This window comes from Camelus bactrianus, chromosome 5, assembly GCF_048773025.1.
Source record: "Camelus bactrianus isolate YW-2024 breed Bactrian camel chromosome 5, ASM4877302v1, whole genome shotgun sequence".
NCBI classification, from domain to species: domain Eukaryota; kingdom Metazoa; phylum Chordata; class Mammalia; order Artiodactyla; family Camelidae; genus Camelus; species Camelus bactrianus.
In genome coordinates, this window is record NC_133543.1 from 97,035,747 (window position 1) to 97,060,787 (window position 25,041).

The 25,041-nt window shown below is 42.7% G+C and overlaps 2 protein-coding genes across 4 annotated transcripts in view; one reads left to right on the forward strand and one right to left on the reverse strand.

The window, feature by feature from the left end:
• FBXO36 (F-box protein 36) overlaps window positions 1-19,287 on the forward strand; it is an 86,866-nt gene extending 67,579 nt beyond the window's left edge. The window contains exons 4-5 of one of the 3 annotated variants that reach the window (XR_012507194.1): window positions 12,016-12,390; window positions 12,626-19,287. Coding sequence is in view for 1 of the 3 variants with exons in the window: in XM_045517435.2 (XP_045373391.1) it covers window positions 12,016-12,204 (189 nt within the window). In the remaining 2 variants the exon portion in view is untranslated. Of the gene's footprint in view, window positions 1-12,015 lie in introns of all 3 variants that reach the window. The other 2 variants (XR_006725222.2, XM_045517435.2) reach the window with 2 other exon arrangements.
• Window positions 19,288-20,568: 1,281 nt separating this feature from the next.
• Window positions 20,569-25,041, reverse strand: part of SLC16A14 (solute carrier family 16 member 14) — a 31,063-nt gene continuing 26,590 nt past the window's right edge. The window contains exon 5 of the mRNA XM_074364458.1: window positions 20,569-23,537. Coding sequence (XP_074220559.1) covers window positions 23,386-23,537 — 152 coding nt within the window. The 3' untranslated portion in view covers window positions 20,569-23,385. The remainder of the gene's footprint in view (window positions 23,538-25,041) is intronic.

Genomic DNA, 25,041 nt, shown 5'->3' on the forward strand with positions numbered 1-25,041 from the left:
TACCACTGAAGGAGAATTGTAAGTAAATATAGTAGGAGGATGTATTAAAATTTCTGCCAGGGCCTGGGTTTGTTCCTGAGAATAAATGGAAGGATTCAATAGGAAATAGTGGTTACTGCAGGGTCTTGTGGAATTTATTCCTTGCACAGAACAACTGACTTCCCTCAGGCTTTGCTCACTTTCACACCCCTATTTCTTTCCCTCTCAACGTCCTGCCATTATTTTGGTGCAATCTTGAAAATAGCCTCCATAATTCACCTGGTGCTCTCATGTAAGGCTTTTCTAGGTTGCTGATTTCAGCCCTCTGAATCCTTGCAGAGCAGAATCGTTTGAAGATGGAACATGGTCCAAGGCTGCTGCTTTTTTCTCTCTATGTAACGTTAACCATTCATTGCTGGTTTTAATCTGTATTTTATGTGTTCCATGTACCTATTTCCCCTTCATTTATAAACAACTTTCTTTTATCTATTTTGCCCCATAATTTATTAAGTTATTTTATTAATGAAAAGTCTTCTATTTCAAACTTTGGGGGGGCAGATATATTAGCAAATTATCTGTGTCCCTGTCCCACCCTTTCCTGTGATCTCAGGGAGGGAGGTTTCCTCTTCTCTTCAAGGCCAGTGCCACCTGCCACCTGGTTCCAAGGTCTAACCCGAGGAACCTCAGGCTGTCACTTGTCTCCTTTTTCTTCCATGTTATTATTATTTTTAACTTTTTATTTATAAATAATTTTAGATTTATTAAAGTGTTGTAAAATGTAGTACAGAGAATTTACATGTACCCTCCACTCAGCTTTCCCCATTGCTAACACCTTACATAACCTGGACATTTATCAAAACTAAGCAATTAATATTGGCACAATTCTAGTGACTAACCACAGACTTGATTTGTATTTCATCAGGTTTTCCATTAATGCCCTGTGATGTTCCAGGGTCCAACCTGAGCTACTACATTACATTTAGTTCCTATTTCTAAATCTTTTTTAAAATCTTTTTTATTTTGGGGAAGGGTAATTAAGTTTACTTATTGAAGAGGCACTGGGGATTGAACGCAGGACCTCGTGCATGCTAAGCAGGCACTCTGCCACTTGAGCTATACCCTCCCCTCTTAACTAATTCCATTTAAATGACCATTCTTCATTGGTGGTTAGCCCTTTCTATTTGGGGGAGAGTTAAAATGTCCCTTCTTTTATAAAATAGTGGTATTAAAACATGATAATTTTAACAAATTATCAAAAAAAAAAAACCAAAAAACAAAAAACAAAAAAACAAACCCACAAAAACTGAAAGTGAGAGCTGCAAGGTCACCTTTATAAGACAGAAAGGTCCCAAAGGCCAGAGTGGACTCAGACTGGGTGAAGTGATGGGTCTGCCTTAGAGGCATAATCACACATGGGAGACACAGAGGGTGTGGGGACTCTGGGTGGAAGGGGGCAGGGGCCCCGTGGTGCTAGCCCACAGCCCAGTTTCCACTAAAACTTAATGCCGCCAGCTAATGCCGCCAGCAATCAGGGCCATCCAGCTGCCTGCCCTCACTCTGATTCCATGTTTCTTTTTTAGGGGGGTGGGGTGGAGGTGCGGGGAAGTGGCAATTAGGTTTACCTATTTTTTGATGCAGATACTAGGGTTGAGCCCAGGATCTCACGTGTGCTAAGCATGGTTCCTACCACTGAGCTATGCCCTCCTCGTCTCCTGATTCCATGTTGACAAAGCCGCGGAGCCTCTAGGGATGAGTGCCTTAAGGTCAAGTGGGCTGGATGGTTATATTTCTCAGCTAAACCCACAGAGAGGCATCCTCTGGGAGCTTGGCTAAGACGAGCGCCCTGAGAGGTGAACCCAGTGTCCCCGTGCACTGGGAAGTCATGCCAAGGGCCAGCCCCAGGCTTGCAGAGCACTCACTGAGGTCAGGCTGCCATGAGGGACCTTCCTGGGGGCTGCTGAGGCCCATGCAGGGGAAGGGACAATCATGATTAGCTAACAAACACATCCCTCTTGGTTGTGACTCAGGCCCTCGTGAGACCCACTGAGGACGAAAATCTCTGCCACATTTTGGCCGTGGAGGAATAGGTTTTTACTCGTTTTCCCCAATTCTTGGTGACTGTGGTTCCCAAGTCTGGCCAAGTAGGCGAAGCCCCTGGGAAGCAGGTGGAAGAGAGACCGGGCCCATGCCCTGCGGGTCAGATTTGGTGGGTCTCGGTGGACCCGGCACCTGTGTTTTCTTGGTTTACCGCAACCTGTTTCTAAGCATCCAGGCCAAGAATTTGACCATTTGATAGTAAAATTGTGCAGATTAAATATCTCACGAGACTCTGAAGGTCTGGAAGCTTGGGGTGGAGGTGGGAGGGTGCTTTTCCATCTGCACTGGGTACAGGCAGTGTAGGTGTTTAAATCAGCTCGAGGCCAGAGAGCTGGGTTCGTTCTGCACTCAGGCACTCCCCACCACGAGCCTTGGGCAGCCACACCCTCATCCCCTCTGAGCCTTGATTTACCCATTTATAAAAAGAAAGGTTTTAACTAGATAAGCCCTAGGATGCCTTTCAACTTTTACCGTAGGTTTTGTGTGTTAAATTCATGCACCACCGCCAGGGGGAGCTAAATCCATGATTAGCTGTGTTTTGGATTCAAAGTAGCTACAACGGTAGTCAGGATGGTACAGTACCTTGTATTTTGCAACCTGGCATCTACCAAGCAAAAGAGCCCCAGGGTTTGGGAGTCTTAGATGGGGGTATTTTTTAGACCAACTTATAATGCAAAACAAATGGTAGATATTTTCATTATAAAATATGATGAGTCACAAATGAACTTACACTGGTGGAAATTTCAGCTCTCTTGAGAATTCCTTCCTTTCCTCCAAAACCTTATAATTTTCTTCTCTACTCTCTGTTGTATAGTAATGGGGTAGTTATCTACACTAGTGTTACAGAGTTTAGATTTTTCAAAGGAAGTTCAGAAGATCTCTTTTTTTTTTTAGCTGAAGTGTAGTTGATTTACAATGGTCTATTAGTTTCAGGTGTACAGCAAGGTGATTCAGTTATATGTATATATATTCTTTTTCAGATTCTTTTCCATTATAGGTTATTACAAGATAATTGAATGTAGTTCACAATTTTTAAACATTTTTTATTGAAGTGTCATTGACTTACAATGTTAGTTTCAGGTGTACAGCAAAGTGAATCAATTATACATATACATACATATATATTTTTCGTTTTCAGATTCTTTTCCATTATATGTTATTACAAGAAATTGAATATAGTTCCCTGTGGTATACAGTAGGTCCTTGTTGTTTATCTATTTTATATATACTAATGTGTATCTGTTAATCCCCACCCCCTAATTTATCCCTCCCTTCCCTTTGGTAACCATAGGTTTTTTTTTTTAATATTAAGACATTTTCTAAGAGTTTTCCTTTATTGTTTATATTTAGAATATGTTGTAATCCCAGACAGCTGTCACATGCTGGACACGGGGTCTCAATCCTGGTCTCAGTGTGGGGGAGGCCTCCCCAGACTCTCAATCATGGCAACTGAACTGACTCCCGGTAGCTGAGTGCCTACAGGACCTTTCTTTCCAGTGTCTTCTCAGAAATGGGCGAGGTAGCAAGCTGTTCTGTCTCCCTTTTCTGCCCATTAATTACACATTTTCTATGTGCTTTACACGTGTTATCCTTCATGTTGACGGCACTAAAATTTTAGTATCATTTCCATATAATCATAACTACCGTTTATTGAATTTAGTACCTACTATGTGCTAAGCACTGACTGGACATAATCCAGGGGAACCCTCAGGCAGCACTGTGAGGTGAATGGATAGAGACTATCTTGTCTTGATTTTATAGAGGAGGAAACAGAGGCTCAGATAAAGTGCACAGAGAGTGAACAGTGGAACCAGGTGTTGTGCTGGGGCAGCCCTACTCCCTAGCTGGTGTGCTTAAATCACTCTGTTCTGCTCCTCGTGTGATCAAATGCAAGATCAGATGTGGGGACAGGCTCAGAGCACTAAGTAGAATGCCCAGGACTATGTAATTACGAAAGGGAAGGGCCAGGATTCAAATCCACCTTGTTTGCTAGTTAACTTGTCTACTTTGGTCCCTGAAGAACATAAGGAAAAGGTTCTGTCTTTTACAAGCTGGAGTTAAGGATGGGAATGTGTTTTTTCCCTCAGTTAGACAAGAACTACAGCAGGCGGGTACCAGAATGACAGGCCATGGCTTTGGAAATATTTTCTTCCTTTGGATACATGGAAGCGTCCATGAGAGAAAAGGTCCTCACCCCCTCAAGACCTGTCAGAGTCTTCCTAATCCTTGCTGCTGTCCTATCTGTGTAATCCTGATCACTCAGATTTCTTTTTTATATCTTTTAAGTATTTGTCTATGAGTCATTGCTAATGAGCCAAGTTTGCAATCGTGGAATTTAAACTGACAGAAAGGATAAAGTCAGAAGATGGTTTGAGTCCGTATCAGCTTATCATTTAACTGATGGGATTCCCTAAAGGTGATTCCATTTTGAATGAGTGTCACTACAAGAAGGACCTCCTCATTACCTTGTGAAGGATTCAAAGCTTGTAGTCATCCATAAATTGCAATTATGTGTTATATATAACTACTAGAAAAATTCAAAAGTTTTCCACAGTAACTGTATTAGGATCAACTAAGTTATAGATTGTGACTAAAGCCCCAGTAGATTAAGGTGATAGTAGCTGTTTTTTTTCATTCATGATTTGTACCCGTTGTGGGCTGATAGGAGGCTCTGCTCCATGAAGTTCCTCAGGGACCCCGGCTATTGGAGACCCCACCGTCTTGTAACGGCACCGTCTGAAACTTGTGCCGTCCTTAGTCACTGTGGCAGGGAAGAGACAGCTGAGGTTCATGTGCTATGTTTTGATACGGTGTTTCTACTCATAGTCCTTGGGCCAGAACTAATTATACGGCCCCATTTAACTGCATGGCACAGGGCAGTATGGGAGAACAGAGGGACGGTGTCCGCCACACACGGGAGAGCCAGCACAAAACAGTGCGTCTATCAAGATTTCTATATCTGAAGGTAGTATTATAATTGTATTTTTTCTCAAATACAGTCACCTGCTTTAACATCTTCAGTACTAGAAAAAAAGAGACCATCCTTTCATTTCCCCTCTTTTCTGCGTTTCTTGGGTCTGTGTTTTTTGAAGAGGTGTCTGACTTTAAAACCCAACTTAGAAAATACCTTTCCTGTAAGGAACTGAGTTTCTTACTCTCTTTTACCTGCCGAGATGTTTTATTTCACACCCTCTTCTTTCTCCTAAAGTCTCCGACATTCCTCCTTCTTCCTCACTCATAATTGATATTGTGGCTTCTTATTTCACTGAGAAGCTGGAAGCAGTCGTAAGAGAACTGCCTCCTTGGCCCTTCACCTGGTCCGTCAGTGCCTCGTTCCTGTCTCAGGTGATGAATTCTTCCCATTTTCATCCATGGCCACACCTCCCCTTATGGATTTCACCTTCTCTCACCCATTCGACAGCTGGGCTCGGCAGTTATGCCCCTTTCATGCTGCGTCATTAATTTCACCCCTCTAGTGGGTCATTTCCATCAGCACATAAACATACATTTTTAAGAAGCTCCCCGACCCCACTCCCCATTCTGCTCTTAAAGCAAAATTCCTCAAGCTTTCTCTGCACTTGCTCTTCCTACTTCTTGTCCTGTTCCTTCTTGGACTCTGCCCAGGCATTCACCCGCACTAAGCCACTGACACTGTTGTCCAGGCTGCTGTCGTACATCGCCTTGTAACATACACCAGTCAGTTTTTTTAAAAAAAAATTACATATATATATTTTTCAGATTCTTTTCTGTTATAGGTTATTACAAGATACTGAATATAATTCTCTGTGCTGTATACTAGGTCCTGTTTATCTATTTTATACATAGTAGTGTGTATATGTTAATTCCAAATTCCTAATTTATCCCTCCTCCACCACCCTTTTCCCCTTTGGTAACCATAAGTTTGTTTTCTATGTCTGTGTGTCTATTTCTGGTTTGTAAATATGTTCACTTGCATTATTATTTTTTAGATTCTACATATAAATGATATCATGACATTTGCCTTTTTCTGTCTGACATACTTAATATGATAATCTCTAGGTCCATCCATATTGCTGCAAATGGCATTATTCTTTTTTATGGCTGAGTAATATTCCATTGTATATATACACATCACATCCTCTTTATCTAGTCATCTGTCAATGAACATTTAGGCTGCTTCTGTGACTTGGCTGCTGTGAACATTGGATACTCCAGTCAGTTTTTAATTCCTGTCTTACTTGACTTTTCAGCAGCATTTGACACATTTGATTACTCTCCAGATTTTCTTTGTTCTTCTCAGTCTCCCTTTCTTAAAACTTTATTTCCTGACTGCTTAATGTTCGAATGTCCTCGAGCTCTTCCCTGGGCTGTTTTCTCTATTTACAGTCACCCTGAGATGATAGCTTTAAATATTACTTACATGCAGATAATATTCAAACATGTTTCCAGTCCTGGTTGCCTTCTTGAATACCTAACTTTTATGTCTAATTGCAGGCTCAGCACTTAGACGTAGTCTAGACATCTCAAATTTAACATGTCAGAGCCAGACCTCTCTGCATGTCCCCCAACACATACCTATTCACCAGTTCTCCTTCTCCTATCTTATTTTTCCATCCTTGTCAACATCACTCACACAGCTGCTCAAGCCAAAAAGCTCACCCTTACTTTTTCTCTTTTCCCCTTCTCAGCTAATTCATCAGCAAGTCTTATGAATTTGACCTTCAAAATATATCTACAATCTAACCATCGCTCACCTCCTCCCTTGTCACCACCCTGTTCCACACCACCCTCACAGCCTCCTGGATTTTCCAGGAAGAATGCCACAATAGATTTGCTTTCACCTGATGGGGATAGCAGCACACCTTCATCATTTTGCCTTAGGGTTATCAGCTGTTCTCCAGCTGTGGGTCATACTTCCCTTACAGAGCTATGGATGCCATCACCTTACACGTGCTGGTCCACGCTGATGACACCATGCTGGTGAGCAGGAAGTAGCAGACGCTTAGATGCCTTGTAAGATATGTCCGTGTCAGGGAGTAGGGGATGAACTCCTCAGCAGCTGAGAGGCCTGCCATCTCAGTACGCTGTCCAGGCTCTGTTGCCTGGTTGTCACTTCCTGCCGTGAGAAAGCAGCACAGGTCTTGTGGACCTTTTCAGTTCTCAAGCGAACATACAGCACACTGGAGTTTGCATCTCTGATTCATTTACCAAGTCACCCAGGAAGCTACCAGTTTTAAGTGGGGCCCGGCCGCTGGTCCAGGTTGTAGGGGAAGCAGCCACATCACTGCTCCATCTGATCCGGCAGATTTGCTCCAAGCGTCTGTGGCCTGTATGGCCATGGCCCGTGGGATCCTTGCCAAAACCCGGGGCAGGCTGCAGCGGGAAAGTGACAGCTTGTGACTCCAGGCTTCTAGGGTAAAGGCATGATTCTTTTGCAGGTAACTCTTCTGCTTTTGAGAAACACCTCTTGGATTTCTGTAGGGCAGAGACAAATGTTTTGACTTGAAAAGAACAAGATTTGGAGATGAGTGAGGAGTTTCGGGGAAGAGGTATTTTGGATGGACTTTTCAGAGCACGCCAAAGGGAACAGATATTTGTGTCTCATGTGACCAGAGAGCACTCAGTGCTGAGGAGGTCGTCAGTAATGAGATGGGTCTGCTCTACGGATGTCAGTCAGCTGATTTCCCAGCTGGGTTCATAAACCAGGTGCCCCAGGGGCAAAAATAGAAGTTGCACCTGGGCTCAACCACGTGAGTCTCCTCTTTTCCTGTGGCCACTGTCACAGGGGAGACAATGCTGAACCCCCAGGAAGGTGCCATGTCCCAGGGGCTCAGTCAGTAACGAGTTGATGGGTCAGTCACACTGGACCCTCCTCCCCATGGAGGGAGCAGCGCTGTGTCCTCCCTGGATGAACCACCTCTTCCGGGTGCGGAGCCGCCCTCCTCGCACCCACGCTCCTCCGGCCACGTCGTGTGTGACTGACCGAGTGCCTTATTTTCCCACCATTGTAACCCATACAAGATGGCTTCAGATTATTGTGCTGAAATAAATACATTTATTTATTAAACCAATAGATGTAAATAAATAAGGAAATGAGCACACAATTGCCTGCCCTTAGCTTTCTCCACTTCCTAGAAACAGTTGTCCTCAGAGCAGGAGGGGTTACTGGGGATGCCTGCTCTTCCACCAGCCAGCAGGCCACGCTTGGTGAGGATGGGGTGCAGTTACAGGGCGTGATACATGCCCTCAGTCCCTGACCGGCACACGGTCCTGCTGCTTCTGTAGCTACGACCAAAGGACGGAGGTGGTAGTAGTAGCTCTTGGGATCAATCACACCTCGTCACCGAGGTGAAAAAATGTTGCTTCCTCCACCACAACTTTGGGTTTTACTAGGTTAGAGAGCTTGGTAGTCAAAGAACGAGTGCTTTCAGTGGTAGAGTGCGTACCTAGCGTGCACGAGGTCCTGGGTTCAATCTCCAGTGCCGCCATTAAAAAATAAATAAACGCCTTCACCTAAGGAACAACAATGACTGTTGAACAAGAAGTTAAGATTGCTCCCAGGCTACATGGGGCTCCTAATGCCACTGTACAAACCGGCCAAAGAAACCCCAAAACAGGCATTAGCATTACCATGTTAGCTCATCAGGGAGAAATAGAGCTGCTGGTTCACAATGGAATTACGAAGCATTTGGGAACCCAGACCATCCCTGCCAGTGCCTTCTAATACTGGCATGTTCAATGGCAAAACTTAATTAAGAAGACGAAAGCGTCTTCTATCTGCAGGATCAGGAAGTGCTCACACCTGGCAGGAACTGGAGACGGTTTGGCTCACGTCAGCAGGTGCAGAATCTTGACAAGTTGAGGTGCTGACTGAGGACAAAAGGAAGACCGAATGGGGAGTAGAATAAAAAACGACAAATACAACCATTGCCTTGTGACCAGCTGGAGAACCCAGGACTAGAGTAGCTCCCCAACTTTTCTTCCTCACCCAGTTATATATACAATTATATGTAACCAACATTTCCTCCTTCCTTTTCTTCTACTATTTTATTCAGGGCAAGTTGGTACCAGTTAACTTTCTAATTCTAGTGCATAGGATACGGAGATGAACTGGGATTAACTGAGGGAACAGACATCACCTAGAGGTTCGCAGTGACTGCGGGGACTTGGCAGGAGTCGGGTGGAGGTGAAGGCAGAGAATGAACAGATTTCCGCCCGTGTGGCGGGGACTTGCTTTGTGCCGGGTGGGAGCATGCCGTGCTGCTACTGTCGTCTGGAAGTTAAGTGTGAGAAGCGGGGTCCGTGTGGATGAGCGGGGCCAGAGGTCAGACCAAGGCGCGTGCTGTGGGTTGGCTGGCTCCACACTCACCTGAACCCCCGATACTACATGGAGTTGCCCTTCTGTGCTGTAAAGGCAAGGAGGGGAACAACTGCGTTTCCTGGATGTCTTTGCAGCTGGGCTGCAGCCTGGGATCTGTCCAGGAGACCCACGTGCAAAAGTCTTGGGAGGAAGACGTGAGCAAGGCGAGGCAGGCGCCATGCTTTTCCTGCAAGCACAGCGCTGGAGGCGTTGGGGGGCAGGGTTCTCATGTCTGGTCCACGGTGTCATCCCATCCGAGGTGCGAGTGTGGAGCAGCAGAAGCAGGGAGAATTCTCCTAGAACAGCCTGAGTTTCTTGTTCTGATTTTTTTTAAAACCTGGCTGCTGTTGTCCATGGCTGTGTAGCACTGAACCTTTCCCTCTGGTTTTACTACATATTCTGTGAGCTGCCTCTCCTGAATCCCCTTCCACTTAAACAACCTAGAATGTATTCTGTGGTCTGAAACCAAGGGCCTGTCCCGTACAACAGGCGTTCCATACAGCTTGGATGGGTGGATGAATGGACGCGTGAAGTGGCTATTGAAAACTGCGGGGCGCCTTATCTCTACACTAAATGGACCAAACTGTAGTGATTTTAGTTTGCCTTTCTCTTTCCTGTTTCTTCCCCTTACCATTAGTTTCTCAACCTGTTGGTCTCTGCTTTCACTGTTCTGCCCCTGATGGTGTCAACCACCCTTCTGATTTGCTGTGCTTAACTGCTAAGGTCTCAAGGCTGTGCACGAAACTAAAACGAACTCAAAGGAAAGGAAGAATGACTGAGCCATGAGTGAAGGCCTTTCCTGCAGAATCAAGTGTGTGGATCTCAGCACGTTGGCTCTTGACTCTGTTTTATCCGCTCCGATGCCTCTTCCCTCTTCCCCAATACGTGCACGTTTCTAGGCATTTAGGTCCTCAAAACTCCTGACACCTTTCTAAATAGAGCAGAGCTGAATTCAGTATTCTGGGATGGGAGGGATTTTACCAAGCCTGTCTGCTTCTCTTAAGTGGTAAAGTAGTTTCCTACTAAAAGCAACGTTAAATGGTGAAAGGATTAATTCACCCTAATTTTCATCCTATCAGTCAGCTCAGTTGTCTTTATTATTCACAGACACAGGATCGGCACTGCTCATCACCCAGAGGCCACCTTGTTTCCCACCACTGTTGACCGTCAAGGGGCCCACCAGCTTCTTGCCTTTCTTTGTGAGAGAGGGCTCTGTGGGCATTACTCCAGGGGGTGCAGGTCTGGGAGGGTCTGAGCAGAAAGGAGGGGACCCGCTCCACGTGCTCTGGCCCCCCTGGATTAAAGAAACTGTGGGCTCCTCATTAAGGACCATCAATCGTCCACCGTTCCTGTTCTTTCCACTTGTGGATTTTCACATCTGACGACCACCGAGCAGACCGAAGGAAAGGGAAATCTGGTTGGTGATTGACTTCCCAGAGTGCACGATTGGCACCAGAAGGAGGGAGCCAGGAAGCATCCATCACTGAGGCCCACGTGGGACCATTCTTTGAGCACATTTTGTGTTGCTGGAGTTCTCACCAGGCAACATCAAATATCCAGCACCTTTCCATGTTTCTAGTCTTGTGTGTTCCTACCAAAAAAACCAAGGCTATCGCTAAGGTCAGAGATGCTAAATAAATATAACGGAAGCCTTAACTTCAGGAAGGATTCGGTGGCATGGAAGGAAGGGGTCAGGAAACTCCACATTAAGAGTGTTTAGTAGCGGGAGACTGATGAGCGTGGTTGCCATAAATGATGGTGGCAATGGCAAAAGTCCTAGTAGGAAATCTTGGGTAAACGGAAGCTTGGAGAGAGGGCAAAGAGGTCCTGGGCAGATGCTGGGCCAGAGGGGTCTTGTCCGTCCTCAACCTCATGGCCCTCAGTGACAGCCCCGGACTGCAGGAGAGCATCCCAGGGAAGGTCATCCTCAGTCTGCCGTGTGCCCGGCAGGCTTGGGGAGTGGACGGAATCTTGCAGGCCACTCTGAGGCACGATGTGATGCCAGGCACACAGAGGACACCCAGTAGAACTTGTGGACCGGACCCCGGTACCAGGCGTGGGTAGATTTTAGATGTGCTGGTTGGCAGTCTCCAAGGGCTGATGGTTCACTTTGATGAGTGGCCTGCAGAGAATGAAGCCGTCAGCGGTGCAAGCCGGGAGGAGGAGATGACTTTAGGGCTGAGCAGGAGTGTTTTAGCAAGGCTCCCACTGGAGAAGCTGCCGCAGCCCTGGGTCAACCCCACCAGCCTCTGTTTGGTGGCTAATTGGAAATCAACCATATAATGTATATATAAACTATGTAAAGTTGTATATGGACTATTTATAACTATCTTGCTTTTCACATCTTAAATGAGATGAAGACTTGGTTTATTCCTTTAATTGAATATTGCTTTGTCCTTCAGACATTTGTGCACGTGCCCCTCTCCTCAAAGAGGAAGTGTCTGGGCTCGGAACCATGTCTGGCATATCTTCATGCACCCGTGGTGTTTCCTCCAGTGTCTCACAGGCAGCAGGAGTTGGGTGGTGATTCTGTGAGTGGGCGAACGACTTCTCCTGAACCCGTGTGTGATGTAACCCACCTCTGGCTTTCCCCCCCGCAGCTGTGCAGGTCTGACAGTCTGTGGGAGCAGATAGTCCAGTCGACCTGTGACCACATCACCCCCGATATGCGCGCCTTGGCCAAGGATCTGGGCTGGAGACAGATGTTCTTCACCAACAAGCTGCAGCTCCAGCGGCACCTCCGCAGGAGGAAACAAAGACATGAAAGCCAGAGGAGCAGTCAGCCATAGGGACACGCGCTCCTCCCCGCCGGGCACTCCAGGCGCGGCTGCGCTTTCCTTCTGCGTCCAAACCTCTTCTGCTTCCTTTGATTGAGAACTGAGGTTTTGCTGATTCAAGGAGCCATAGAGTAGTTGCACACAAACGCAGCAAGCCCACCTCTGCAGTGCCTTGTCGGAGCCACAGACCCTGCCACGGTGAGGCTCAGGTCGTGGTCCCAGCACAAGGGCTGCAGGACAGGAAGCCCCCTGCCCTGACGCCCATAAGAAAAGAGGCTTCTGCTGTGTAGAAACAAACAATAAATGATGCTTAGCAGGTTTTATTACATATGTTTTTATCTAGGCATGGGAAAGGGGAACCGGGCTTGTGAAGTTTTTCCTAGTATTGTATCATCAGAGTCTATCCCTGAGTACACGCTGTGTATCTCTGCAGGGAACTGTGGGAGGCACTCCCGGTGAACGCAGCTGCCTTCCCAAGTCTGCTGTCCGAGGTTAGTATTCAGGGTCCCCATCTTGTGAGCCTGGGATGCCAGGCTCCATCCCCTTAGTGTGGACCACCTCTGACCTGGCCCTGCAGCACTGCTGGAGAGAAGTCAAGACATTCTCCTTGAAGGCCTTTGCAGAGTCTGACTTCCCAGGACTTCCCGTTGTCAAACAACCCTATGAACCCTTCTTAGAGAGGTGCCGCTTCCTCTGAGGAATGTGGACAGTTACCACTTATATAAGAGGGATTTTTTTTGGTGGAGGGGTGATTTATATTTTTTTAATTTAATTAAAAAATTTTATACAGTTTTCAAATTGTAACTTTCCACTTACAGTTATTACAAAATATGGGCTATATTCCTCATGTGGTCCAATACATCCCTGAGCCTGTCTTGCACCCGATAGTTTGTGCCGCCCACTCCCTCCCATGCTGCCCCTCCCCCTTCCCTCTCCCCACTGGGATCCACTAGTTTGTTCTCTGTATCTGTGAGTCTGCTGCTTTTTTGGTTATATTCACTAGTTTGTGGTATTTTTGAGATTCCACATACAAGTATAACAGCAGTTCTTAAGCACACAGGCTGTGGGTAACTGTGAAAACCCAAGTATGGTTTGTGTTCTGTTAAGTTGGCAGAGGGGCAAAACCAGTAGTTTTAGGGGAGGAAATTCTACCTCCCTGAGATGAGTTATTTAAAAATTGTTTTCTTCCTGCACCTTCATGGCAATTAAGTACTTCCAGACAATGAACTCATGGCAGCGAATAGTCTAACGACTCCTTTAGGCTACAGAGCAAAGCAGCGCTCAACCTCCCATCACCTGACCGACCCTATCAGCGCTTCTTCCCTGCAATTTCCAGTTTGCCGCCCGGAAAAATAACATCCTGCCGCCCCCATCCCGCTCCTTCGCTCCCCCTCCCCCTGCAGTGCCCCTCCCCCGCTCCACCACGCCCCTTGGACCCAAGGACCCCGGAACAGTGGGGAAGAGGTGGGCTCTGGCTGCTCTCCCTCCTCACTCCTGCTGGAACAGCTCTACAGTCATGGCTCAGTGACAGACTCTTTTTTTCTTTTTTTTACTAAACCTGTGTTAGTATCAAACCAGATTTTAACCGCCATCCACACACTCTTTAACACTCAGTCTTGTATTTCCAGGGACATCTGTGAAATCAAACGCAATCTGCTTCCTGGCCGATGAGGAGCCCATCAAGTTCTGTCTGGATTTAGTCCAAGCACAGAGCAAAGATTTAATTGGCGAGAGACCCAGGCCTCCTTCTCTGCCTAGGAGCCAGTCAGCCAGGGCCAGGGCAGGGCAGGGCAGGGTGGCTGGCAGGCAGGCAGGCAGAGGGCCCGTGCACCTGTGTGGCTTCTGGTGCCTTGTTTCTCCCTGAAGCTCCAGACTTCACTCCCAGCCAGGTTTTCAGCAACAGAATATAGGTTAATACCATGTGTATACAGCAATTGTGTGTACCCTCAACGTGGTATGGCAACGTAACTGCACAAGTATCGAATTACAACCCATTTATAACACGGACGCAAAATGTCAACAGCTTAAAAATTTCATGTATAATGTTTTATCAGCGGTGCTCTGGAAGCTCACGGGTGTGCCTGATAATCTAGAATCAACATGATCAGTAAGAACACAGATATGGCCATTTGAAAACTCTTACTGTCTCTATAAAAAGATTATACTATAAAAATAGATACTAGCTAAATTATTTAAAATGAGCTTAATTACTATGTTGGCTATTTTTAGGTAGTACTTAAATGACATAGGTTATTAGATTATCTCAGTAATTATTTGCCCTTATAGTTTGAGTGCCTCATTACCTGATTATAATTATTTTTGCCAAAATAGGAACAATATCAGAAACCTAAAACCCTGCCAGGCACCAGCCTCCTCAGGGGTGGATCATGTGCCCCTCTCCCACTCAGATCCCACGTTAGCACCCGCATGAGGATCCACCGGGTGGAAGGCAACGATGGTTTGCCTCTCTGCCTCTGCTGACAGCTTTCCTGGGGATGGGTAAATCTGCTCTGTCGATGACACACCGTTTCCGAGAGAAATGTCACAACATTTTATAGTTTTGCCTTTTCTCATCTTTTTAGTCAAGTGTTTCTACTCCGTTTTTATTCACTGTTGTAACTGTAAAAGTAAAATACTGACATTTTCTGATGATTTATATGTTTAGTGTTATAAGAAAAAATTATTAACAGTAGCAAATGTGAATGTTTAAATTATAAGCTAAAAAATATTTTACTTAATGTCAACTTCTATTACTGCTTTTTTTCTTGAACAGGTTGGCAGAGTATGTGCATTAAACCTCTGTTATATGGAATCTGCAATGTTTTATTTCACCAAGTAGGGCCAGGAATTTAGGCTGAGATTATATTTGGGGGAGGGGTGGGAAGCAGGGATAGGCACAAATCCCTGGTCACAACTTGTTACTGTTTTCCAAGCTGCTTGTGTACAAGATGGTCATTGGTCCTTGTTTATTACCCAAACCAACTCCCAAGATGCTGAAGACTAATATCAAACAATCTTGCATAAACCATCAGTGCAGCATAGTTTTCTGCTCTGAGCTTTAGTGTAATGACCTCTATCTTTAGTTTGTGTTGAGGTATGAGACGGTGTGAGAGAGGATCCAAGCTTTTCAACTCTAAAACAGTTGGCTTCAACTTGAAATGGATGTCTAGGGTTGGATGTCAAAATGTTAAGTAGACAAGGTACCACCAAAGAAAATTGTGTGCCTGCAGTTAAAAAGCATACGATTATGTAACAGGTTCATTGTACAAAGTAAAATTAATGTCTTAGCTTTACCTGCTTATTGTTTTGAAATGAGATCATCACACTGGGGTAGCATTCTTTGGCCTTTGCAATGTGGAACCCTTAGGGGCGGGAGCTACAGAGGACTGACTCCCTGTTAGTCACATTCCCTCATAGTCCTCCATTCAGAAAAGCTGTTTTCAGTTGGGGAGCCTGTTCTGCCTGTCCTGGAAGTCTGAGAGCCATGGATCATAGTCACAGTCTGAGCTGGAATAACCTTAGGAACAGTAATAGTAATAGCAGCTTGCAGTGATCGCATGTCTACTGAGTACCAAGAAATAAACAGGCAGTAACCGATTTAATTCTTACAGCAGCCTTTGCAGGTAAATGATATTATTTCTGTCTTAGAGATCGGGGTCTGTAAACTATGGCATAGGTCTATAAAGTTTGATTAGGCCATGCTTTATGACACGCAGTGATAGAGTTCGACAGATAGACTGCATGTTCTGCAAAGCCTAAATCATCCTCAGAGAGGGCAAGTTCATTTCCCCAGGGTTTTGTAACTAGTAAGTGGTAAAGCTGAGATTCAAAACTATGCCTGCTGAGTCTGTGTTCTGCTATTTTTGTTGTTGTTCTTGGGGGAAGGTAATAAGGCTTATTTATTTATTTTTAGAGGAGATACTGGGGATTGAACCCAGGACCTCATGCCTGCTAGGCATGCGCCCTGCCACTTGATCTAACCCTCCCCCCTGAGTCTATGTTCTGAACCACAGATGGCACACCACCTCCTTTCAGAGCGAAACCATGTTTGGCCAGTGGAACTTGAAAATGTGATGGCGCTTGCCCGTGGTAACATTTGAATTATAAGGGGGGAGACTTGAGCATAAGACCATACTAATTTAGTTGTGCAGAGAATATACCACGCTTTTGATGAATTAAATTATCAGCCCGTTTTTCTATAAACAAGTATCATAAATTTACTTAAATACTAAGGAGTAAGTTCTTCAAGGCCCTCACACACTCTTAGGGAAAACCAGGTAAAGCATTGAGTAAAGGAATGAAACATGGCTCACTGGTCCTTTTCCAGACTCAGTCCTCTCTCTTCCTGACACTTTCCTCCTCTGGGGACCAGTCCCTCCCAATGAACTTAAACTCTTTTCACTTCACCTGACAATGGAAGAGGCTCCCCAGTGCCAATTTGAGACCCTCAGCCTGACCCTTTTTGCTTTTCACTGTTAGAGGTCCACGCAGTCCATCTGTAGCATCTTTCAACACTGCCAGGGATCTGCGCTCTGCCCTGACTCAGTTTCCCCTTTGGAGATGATGATGCAGCTGCTCCTCAGTCTTTGCAATTCACCATCAGCATTCTCTCCCCCACCCCTGTTCTCCCAACATCTTGGCTCTGTCGACCCCCAGTCCACATAAGCCACACTCCATTCATTGTTATATTTAAGGATGTATCATTAGCTTTCAAAAAGGGAGATGAGAAATCTCACTTTCTTAGCTCACAGCTGCACCATCTAAGCCTAAAGATGCCAAAAAAGATGAAACTGAAATCTACTAAAAAAAAAAAAGTATAATTATGAAACAAAATAGCACTCAAAAGCTATCTATTCCTTGGCTTTATAATGTTACAATTTTACCTTTTTGGTACCATGTAAGTTGTGGCACCATTTTAAGAGAAATCATTCAAAATTTAAAGAAAAACAATTTGAATATTTTAAATGGAGATGTGATGAGGTCATTAAAAGCCCAAAATTGGTCATTATAGCTTTTCAAACCAGAAAGGCAAAAGCCATTGGAGTACCCTGCAGGGTAGGTGACCGTGCCTGGAGAGGGGGAAGGAAGCCTTACAGCTGACACTGCTGAATGCCGGCCGGATGGAGAGTCAGCAGAGGGAATCACAGCAGCGCCACTTTCTCATGATACAGTAGCTTGTTAAATTAAAGATTTAGCTGCAAACAGGCTGAGTCGATATCTTCTCTGCAGAATTGTACTTTTGTCTTACAAATGGACAGATCAATAGATGTGGCTGGACTCACCGTTCTGCTGTGTTCATCACACCATCTAGACAAAGATCTTTTATGTGAATGCTTGGAAGCAAACACAAGGGATGCTGAAACATTCAAAATACTGAATAACTTCATTCTCTTGGTTGATCCTGGACAACTGTGTTGACATTTGCATTGATGGTAGAGCAGCAATGGTGGCTGTCAAAGCAGCGCCACCAAAATGTATTTCATTGCCATGTGCTTGCAGTCAAATAATGGCCAGGCACACTTAAGATCCTTGATAAAACAGTAAAAATGATCAACTTTTACGAAGTCTTCACCCTTGAATCCACATCTTTTAAACATCCCTCGCAACAAAATTTTTACCAAACTAGAGTCCACTCTGCCAACATGCCGCAAAGCTAGTCTATTGATGTCAGTTGTGAAGGAAAGTACAGCATTTATTGCAGCACCACGCAAGGAGGACAGGCAACTCACGCTCAAAAGACCAGAATTCTCTGATGGCTTTCAGGGAAGGGTTTTTAAAGACAGTGTGAGTGAGAGGGTCACAGAGTGTATGAACAGCTTCTGCACAATTCTCTGGTTGATGATGAGGTGACAGGATGATGTTTTGGGAATCTCAGTCATTCACCTTCTGGTTCCAACCAATCTACAATCTACATGCTGACAGCATGCAAACTTCCTCCACCTGGTAAGGATTTTAGTATCTGCAAAACAACTCAAGGATATGGCTAAGGAAATTATAGCCCTCGAGGAAGAATTAAAGGTCCTTGACTTTTTTTTTTATGTCTAAACTATTATTATTTTTGTCTTGCTTGGCTGCCTTCCTTTGTTTCTGCATTTTTTTTTTTCACTTCTCTGATTAAATGTACTCTTTGGAAACCTTTTCTACAAACAAGAGGCAGGAGGTGTAGGGGTTGGGGATTCCTATCACCAGGAAGGCCCTTCAGGGTCCTACTCAGTTTCAAAATAGGAAGTGTGCAAAAAGCAGACCAGCTGTAAATCAGAGTCCAGTGGAGTCTTGAGGAAAAGCACTAGTGTAACCATCACCATTATCTAATTCCAGAACATTTTTGTCACCCCCAAAAGATACCATGTGCCCAGCAGCAGTCACAACCTATCTCCCTCCCTCCTATCCCCTGGCAACCACTAATATACTATCTATGGATATGCCTATTCTGGATATTTCATATAAATAGAACTGTAGAATCATTTTTAAAATTATTGTTTGAAATATGAGAACATTTGAAAGATCTACCAAACTCAATAGATCAGTATTTTCCAAATGACTAAAGCATTATGTTACAAAATCATACATGGGCAAAAGAGCTGTTCAAAGTGCAAGACAGGCTTTTAATGTAACGTTTTACAAAAAGTTCACTGATACTGTGTCAGATTCTACATTGCAACTAACCTTTAGGAAATACAACTTACTGAGTTTTGGTGTGGAATTGAAAAAAACTACAATTACCTGAAAAGACTATTAAAATACTCCTCCCCTTTCCAACTACTTATTGGTATGAGGCTGAATTTCCTTCACATATATTAATCAAAACCATATATCACACCAGATTGAATGCAGTAGCAAACTTTAGAACCCAGCTGTCTTCTGTTAAGCCAGATATTAAAGAAATTTGCAAAAATGTAAGACAATGCCACTATACTTACTAAAAAATTTTTTTGGGGGGAAATATAGTTACTTTTCCAAAAAATGTGTTATTTATATGAACATAGTAGGCTCATTATATTTTAAAATGAAGTAATACATAAATATCTTAAAATTTTCCCAGCTTTGCTTTCTAATGTGGTAAATATCAATAAATTATAGCCTACAAAAACAAAAGCTTTTTGAGTCTTCATTGGTTTTTAGGACTATAACAGGGACCTGAGACCTAAGAGTTTGCGAATTGTAAGTTTAGCACTTGTAGTCTGTATCTTTCATTTGACAAGAAGACATACCTAGGGATAGTTCTTCATTCGCTTTATTGCGCCTCTCTCTGTCTTTTATATTATTAATTATAGTTTCATTTAAGTAGGTTATGAGTCTAATTTTCCTTAATTTTGTTATTGCATCACTTCCCCTGCAGGCCACCCAAGGGCAGGCACTTTGCATCCGCCTGCCTTGTTCTACTAGAAGCCCAGTTTACACTTGTTGAATGAAAAAGGACTATGGAGGCAGACTTAGTGGAATGAAAATATTACATACTATGAGTGCTCCATAGACAGTAATTGACCAGAATATCATATAAAAGGAAATAATCAATGTGAGGGAGTCAGGACGAGCATTTGAAATCCAGTGGAACATTGTTCTCTTAAAATATGCTGAGAGTTGGTCTCCGATTTTAGTAAGCATAGGGATCAACTGATAAGCTTATCTATGAGGCAGATCTATTGGCCCCCATCCCTCAAGATTCCAGTTCATTAGGTTTTAAGTAGCCCCAGGAATTTGCATTTAAAATAATTTTGGATACAAGTATTAAATTGAAAAAGCATCATGCGCTTAAGGAAAAAAAATCAGGCCCACCCCCAAGCCCAAACTTTCCTCCCCCAGAGCCAAACACTGTTAGTTTTCTTGTGTTTCTGTCCAGAAATATCCTATACATATACAAGCCACATGAATAACCTTTTTTGTAGTTAGCAAAAACATAATTGGGAGGACATTAAACATATTTTAACTTGCTTTTTTTTTCTTTTAGCAATGTATCTTGGGAACCATTTTCTAACTTTACATACAGATCTGTCTTTTTTTTTTTTTTAACAGTTGCATAAATATCATACTTTATTTAACAGTTCCCATTGATGGACATTTCAATTATTTCCAGTCTTTTATATAACAAACTATAAATTAAAAAATCCTTGTTCATTTGTCTTTGCTCATATGTAGGAAAAAATATTCAAAACACAGCTGCTGGATTAAAAGAGGTGTGCATTTAAAATTTTACATCTAAACTTGGCCCTTCTAACAATCACGATAGGTGATTCTCTCCAGGTGGTTTCATGATCACACCCAGAGGGAAATTCTTCCAGGGGCAAGAGCCAAATAGGTAATTATCAGTTACTTTTTAGGAGTTTTCCTCTTAAGGCTAAGAAAATAAAGAGTTTGTACAAAAATTCACTGACCATCTTTAAAGAGGACAAATTTTATTTAGTTGTATGTAAATAGAAATTATTTGGACACATGAGGGGAAACCTAAAACACATGTGATATAAATATACAATCAACCCTTTATAATATCTCCAAAGGACTGTAAATAATATTTTAAACAGGAACTATTATTGTACTTGCTGTAATTCTTTATAAGCATTCTCTTTTTTTTTTCCTGTTGACAACACACATATTGCAAGTGGGTTTTACTTTGTTTTTGTAAAATAGGGGCTTCTGATTTGGTAGAAATCACCACTTCCAGGAATATGGTAAATCAACAAACAACTGTACAGACTGAACATGAGCAGGTCTAACTTGGATATTTAACTAAAGCCAGATCGTTGGACAAAACACTTACATTTATGATGCACAACTCGCAGTGCGAGCATCAGAACACATTGGCTGCATAGCACCATTCCAGATATTTAACACCTCCTCTCGTTAATTTGGTATTGTTGGCAAATGAAAGTAAGGAAATAATGCCGGTTTTAAAACAGACAACATGTTTTTCAATCCAATCATTCCTAATTTGATGGTAAACAGAGAGAGAGCATTGCCTCAGCTTTTAAGATTACCTTTATCAAAACAGAGAGCTGGATTCTTTACAGGAGCCAAAGCAGTCATAACAAACAGGTTGTTGTCCTGGACCAAACAGAGTTTGACATGCAATTTACTATCTATAATAATTTACAGGAAATTCTCGAATCATTGGAGGTAATACTGCGTGTGTGTATTAGCCATGCTTTTGTTTCTCTTTTCCATTAGCTGCCTTTTATTATTATTGTTATTTTGGTGGTTCCTTTCATTACACATCCCCTCCCCGTAGACATTAGAGCAGGAAATAATGGTGATGAAACAAAAAAGGTAATGTGTCCATGTAATCACCTGTTAACAGCTCTAAAGGATTTGATGGAGTAAAACACTGAAACTGCTGGCTAAAATTAGGCGGGGGTAACATTCTGTGACTCCAGTTACTAGTATCATGCCTGCCTCTAATTACTGAGGATAACTGAGAATAGTCTGTACTCACTTTAGATAAATTTGACCCAAGACGCTGGCAATGATATTGAAGTATTTGTGTGTGTGTGTGTGTGTGATGAGCAAATTGTGAGTGGAAATTTAAATAGTTCTAAAATATGTGTAAACAAGTAAGACAGCCAGAAATTTCAAAATGGTTCTGGGAAGAACATTCTGCAGTCTGAAAAATGTTTGGCTTAGAAAAATAGAAATCTCAGATAAAGGAATAGCATTATTTGATGTCATGGATCATAGTTATTTTCAGTATGAAATCAATCAAGAGGACAATTTTAAAAACTGTGCTGAGCTCAGGCAAATGAATTGTCCATATAACAGCAAGAGGCACTGGAGAAGGGCTGTTTTTTTACCACTGCTCCAATGTCAAGTGCACAGACATTTGGACCAAGGGCATTTCGTTTATTACCATCACAACTTGATAGTCTTATATTTTGGACTAGTAACATGCTTTACAAATGATTTAACCACCAACTTTGCATGTCAACCAGCAATTCATTCTCTATTTTATTTACTGGGCAGGAGAAACTCAGAAAAAAAATTTCTTTTGGCCCCAGATCATGCTCATAAACTGAGGCCAATGAAATAAATAAAAGTGCTTGAATCATAGCCCTTGATTCAATGGTCGTGTGCACAAATATGACTTTCACTAAAGAAATTATTAATATTATTTATTAAGGTTGTGTCTCAAGATTCAGTTTATAACTGGATTAATACTGAATTTGGATTATTGGCAAATGCTCTTCTTAGAGGAAGATTTAGAAATGGTACTCCCTAGCTGCTGGATTTTTTAATAAAAATATAAACTGTATTTCTTTAACCGTACTAAGCATATTTGAAATTAGAGCCTGCCTCTGTTTTACATTGGTAGAGCAATAGCTCCCTGTAGCAATTTCTGAATTCTAGTCATATTCTTGTGCTTAAAACCCATTTACAGGTTCCCCCCTCTATCCAAAAGCAGAGCGTTCTATGAAACCTTAATTGAAATGGCATAAAGCACAGAAGCAATCACCTTAGTACACATCTTGTTCATGGATGCACAAAATATACCGAGATCAAGCACAGATGCTCACAGACACAGTTCAAAGCTACTGCGACTTGATGCTGAGATGCCGTGTGGTTCCCGGGAAGGAGCTTGGTGGCGCCACTCTTGCTGCTGGGGGCTTGCACTGCCTCTGTAAGGATTTACTGCAAAACAAACGCTGAATGCGTTTCACCCGTTTTCATAAAAGCGAATATCCTCTTTGGGTTTCTTCCGGTGAGAGAAGCAGGTAGCAATGTAGGTCTTTTGTAAAAGCGAAGTGGTGGAAAGCACTTCTGAAAAGCAGGGGAGACCTGTATCTGTGAGCATTCCGGAAGCATTTAGGTACCTTATTTTCACCTTAGAAAGAAGTAGGTGGGTTGAAAAGCTTCCATTCTTTGTCTTTGTTTTAAACGCTGTATCTAAAACCCTAGTCTTAGTGGCTGGCGAGAGAGGACAGTTTTTGTAAGGGCATTTCTCCCAGTGATTTAATAGATGGACTTTGAAGGACACTGTTCTCTCTGAGATGTATGTGGTCTTTAACACCTGCCAGCATTGCCTCTCCCCACACGGAAAGGCAGTGCTGCTCTCAAACGAAGCCAGGACAGTGGCATTCACAAATGACAGTGCCGGTTACCGGACAACCGTTAACCTTCCCATGATGGGTCCCAGGCTCCTCACAGCAGTCATGTGAGGTAGGCATGAGTATGACGGAGAAACCTAACATGGAACACAGCGTGACACTAAACAGTTGCACCATCCATGTATTTTTTTCTGGATTGCTCTATAATTTGAATACATGGTTGAACAAGTAGAAAGAGGATTCCTACCATGTAAAGTAAACCGCATATATAGAAGGAAAAATCATATTTTTGTGTGATGTCATAGATCCACCCTACAAAACAAAAAGGAATATATTCAGTGTACGGAAGTTGAAAAAACAGTCAAGAACACAAAGCAAGCATTTATTGCTATTATAAATAATTCTGTAAGGATGTATGATATGTCATTTGAGGCCCCCAAAGGTTTCATTTAGCCATTCTTAAGTCTGCGCTGTCTGAACTAGAGTTCTCACTGCCTGGGGTGTCTGCAGTTATCTTTTAAGCCCTGGGGTACTTTTTAAGGCACTGAAACAGTAGCTGGCCGACTGATGGGAGACTCTTCTGGCTCACGGCCTTTGGGGTAACTCTCAGGCCGGCACAAAGTCAGCTGTGAAAAATGAATCTAATGATTTTTTTTTTACACAAATATAAACACATATCTTTCCCAAAACCTCAAAACGCTTCTGAAGAAGTTTTTGGAGTGTGTCAAAAGAAACTAAGTAAAAGACATTTATTTGAACTTCCATTCATTCTGAAGTATTTGAGGGCAAACATCTGTTATAGAAAGAAAAAAAATTTCCACGCTTTATAAAATTCACACGTAGAGCTATAAAACTTTAATATATGTTTAAATTTATGAAACTGTAAATTGCTGAAGATATAGCCTTAAATGCTGACTAACCTATCCATTCTTTTCAAAAAATACTTCAGTATTATAATCTAATACTTTCATATAATGATCTTACGAGGTACTCAAAAATACTACCATATTTCATTAATTCTAAGATACCATAACTTACACGATGCATCATTATTATGTACCAGTAAGAAAGAAATATTTTTGTCAATAAAAATGTGACTCAGTGTTTTCTTAGGACTTTGTAAAAGGCATTCTGATTTCCGAGATGTTAAAATGTGAAGAAAAAAAAAAAAGTCTCAGAAACTATGAAATATGGTATTTCTTTTACTTCAGGGATTAATTCCAGGAACCAGTCACATGTCATGGTCCCCATACAGCCAACTATGCAAACTGAGAGGATTAAGCTGTACACAGAATTTTATCTATGGAAAAAATGTAAATGTAAACATTCGCTTTTTCCATTTCAACAAGTGCATTAATTAGCAAAGGCATAAAAAAAATATAAATGGTTTAATGACCAAACATAGTATTCCATGGCCACTTTTAAAAAACATCTTTTAAAGCATATCTAACTGGCAAATGAATGAATGCATAAATGCAACTTTACCTTCTCCCACCAACAGACAGCTGCACAAAAGCAACTGCTAATTGTGTAAACTAGTACCTCTGATTTCCTGAGGGTTATCTGTGTCTCTTGTTTATTGTATCTAGTGCATAATTAATGTGGCTGGATGAGTCAAGGCCATCATAAAGAAAAACAAACACTTAATAGCATTAAAAAAATATATATATATATTTTAACGACTCAAAAGCTACGAAATCTGGCTATGCTGGGTTTGTTAACTGATATATAAAGGAAGAAAATATGAGGCTTTAGATGTGGCTTAGTAAATGTTTTAGCATCTCTTCTTAATCTCCAATTTGAGACAAGAGGGACA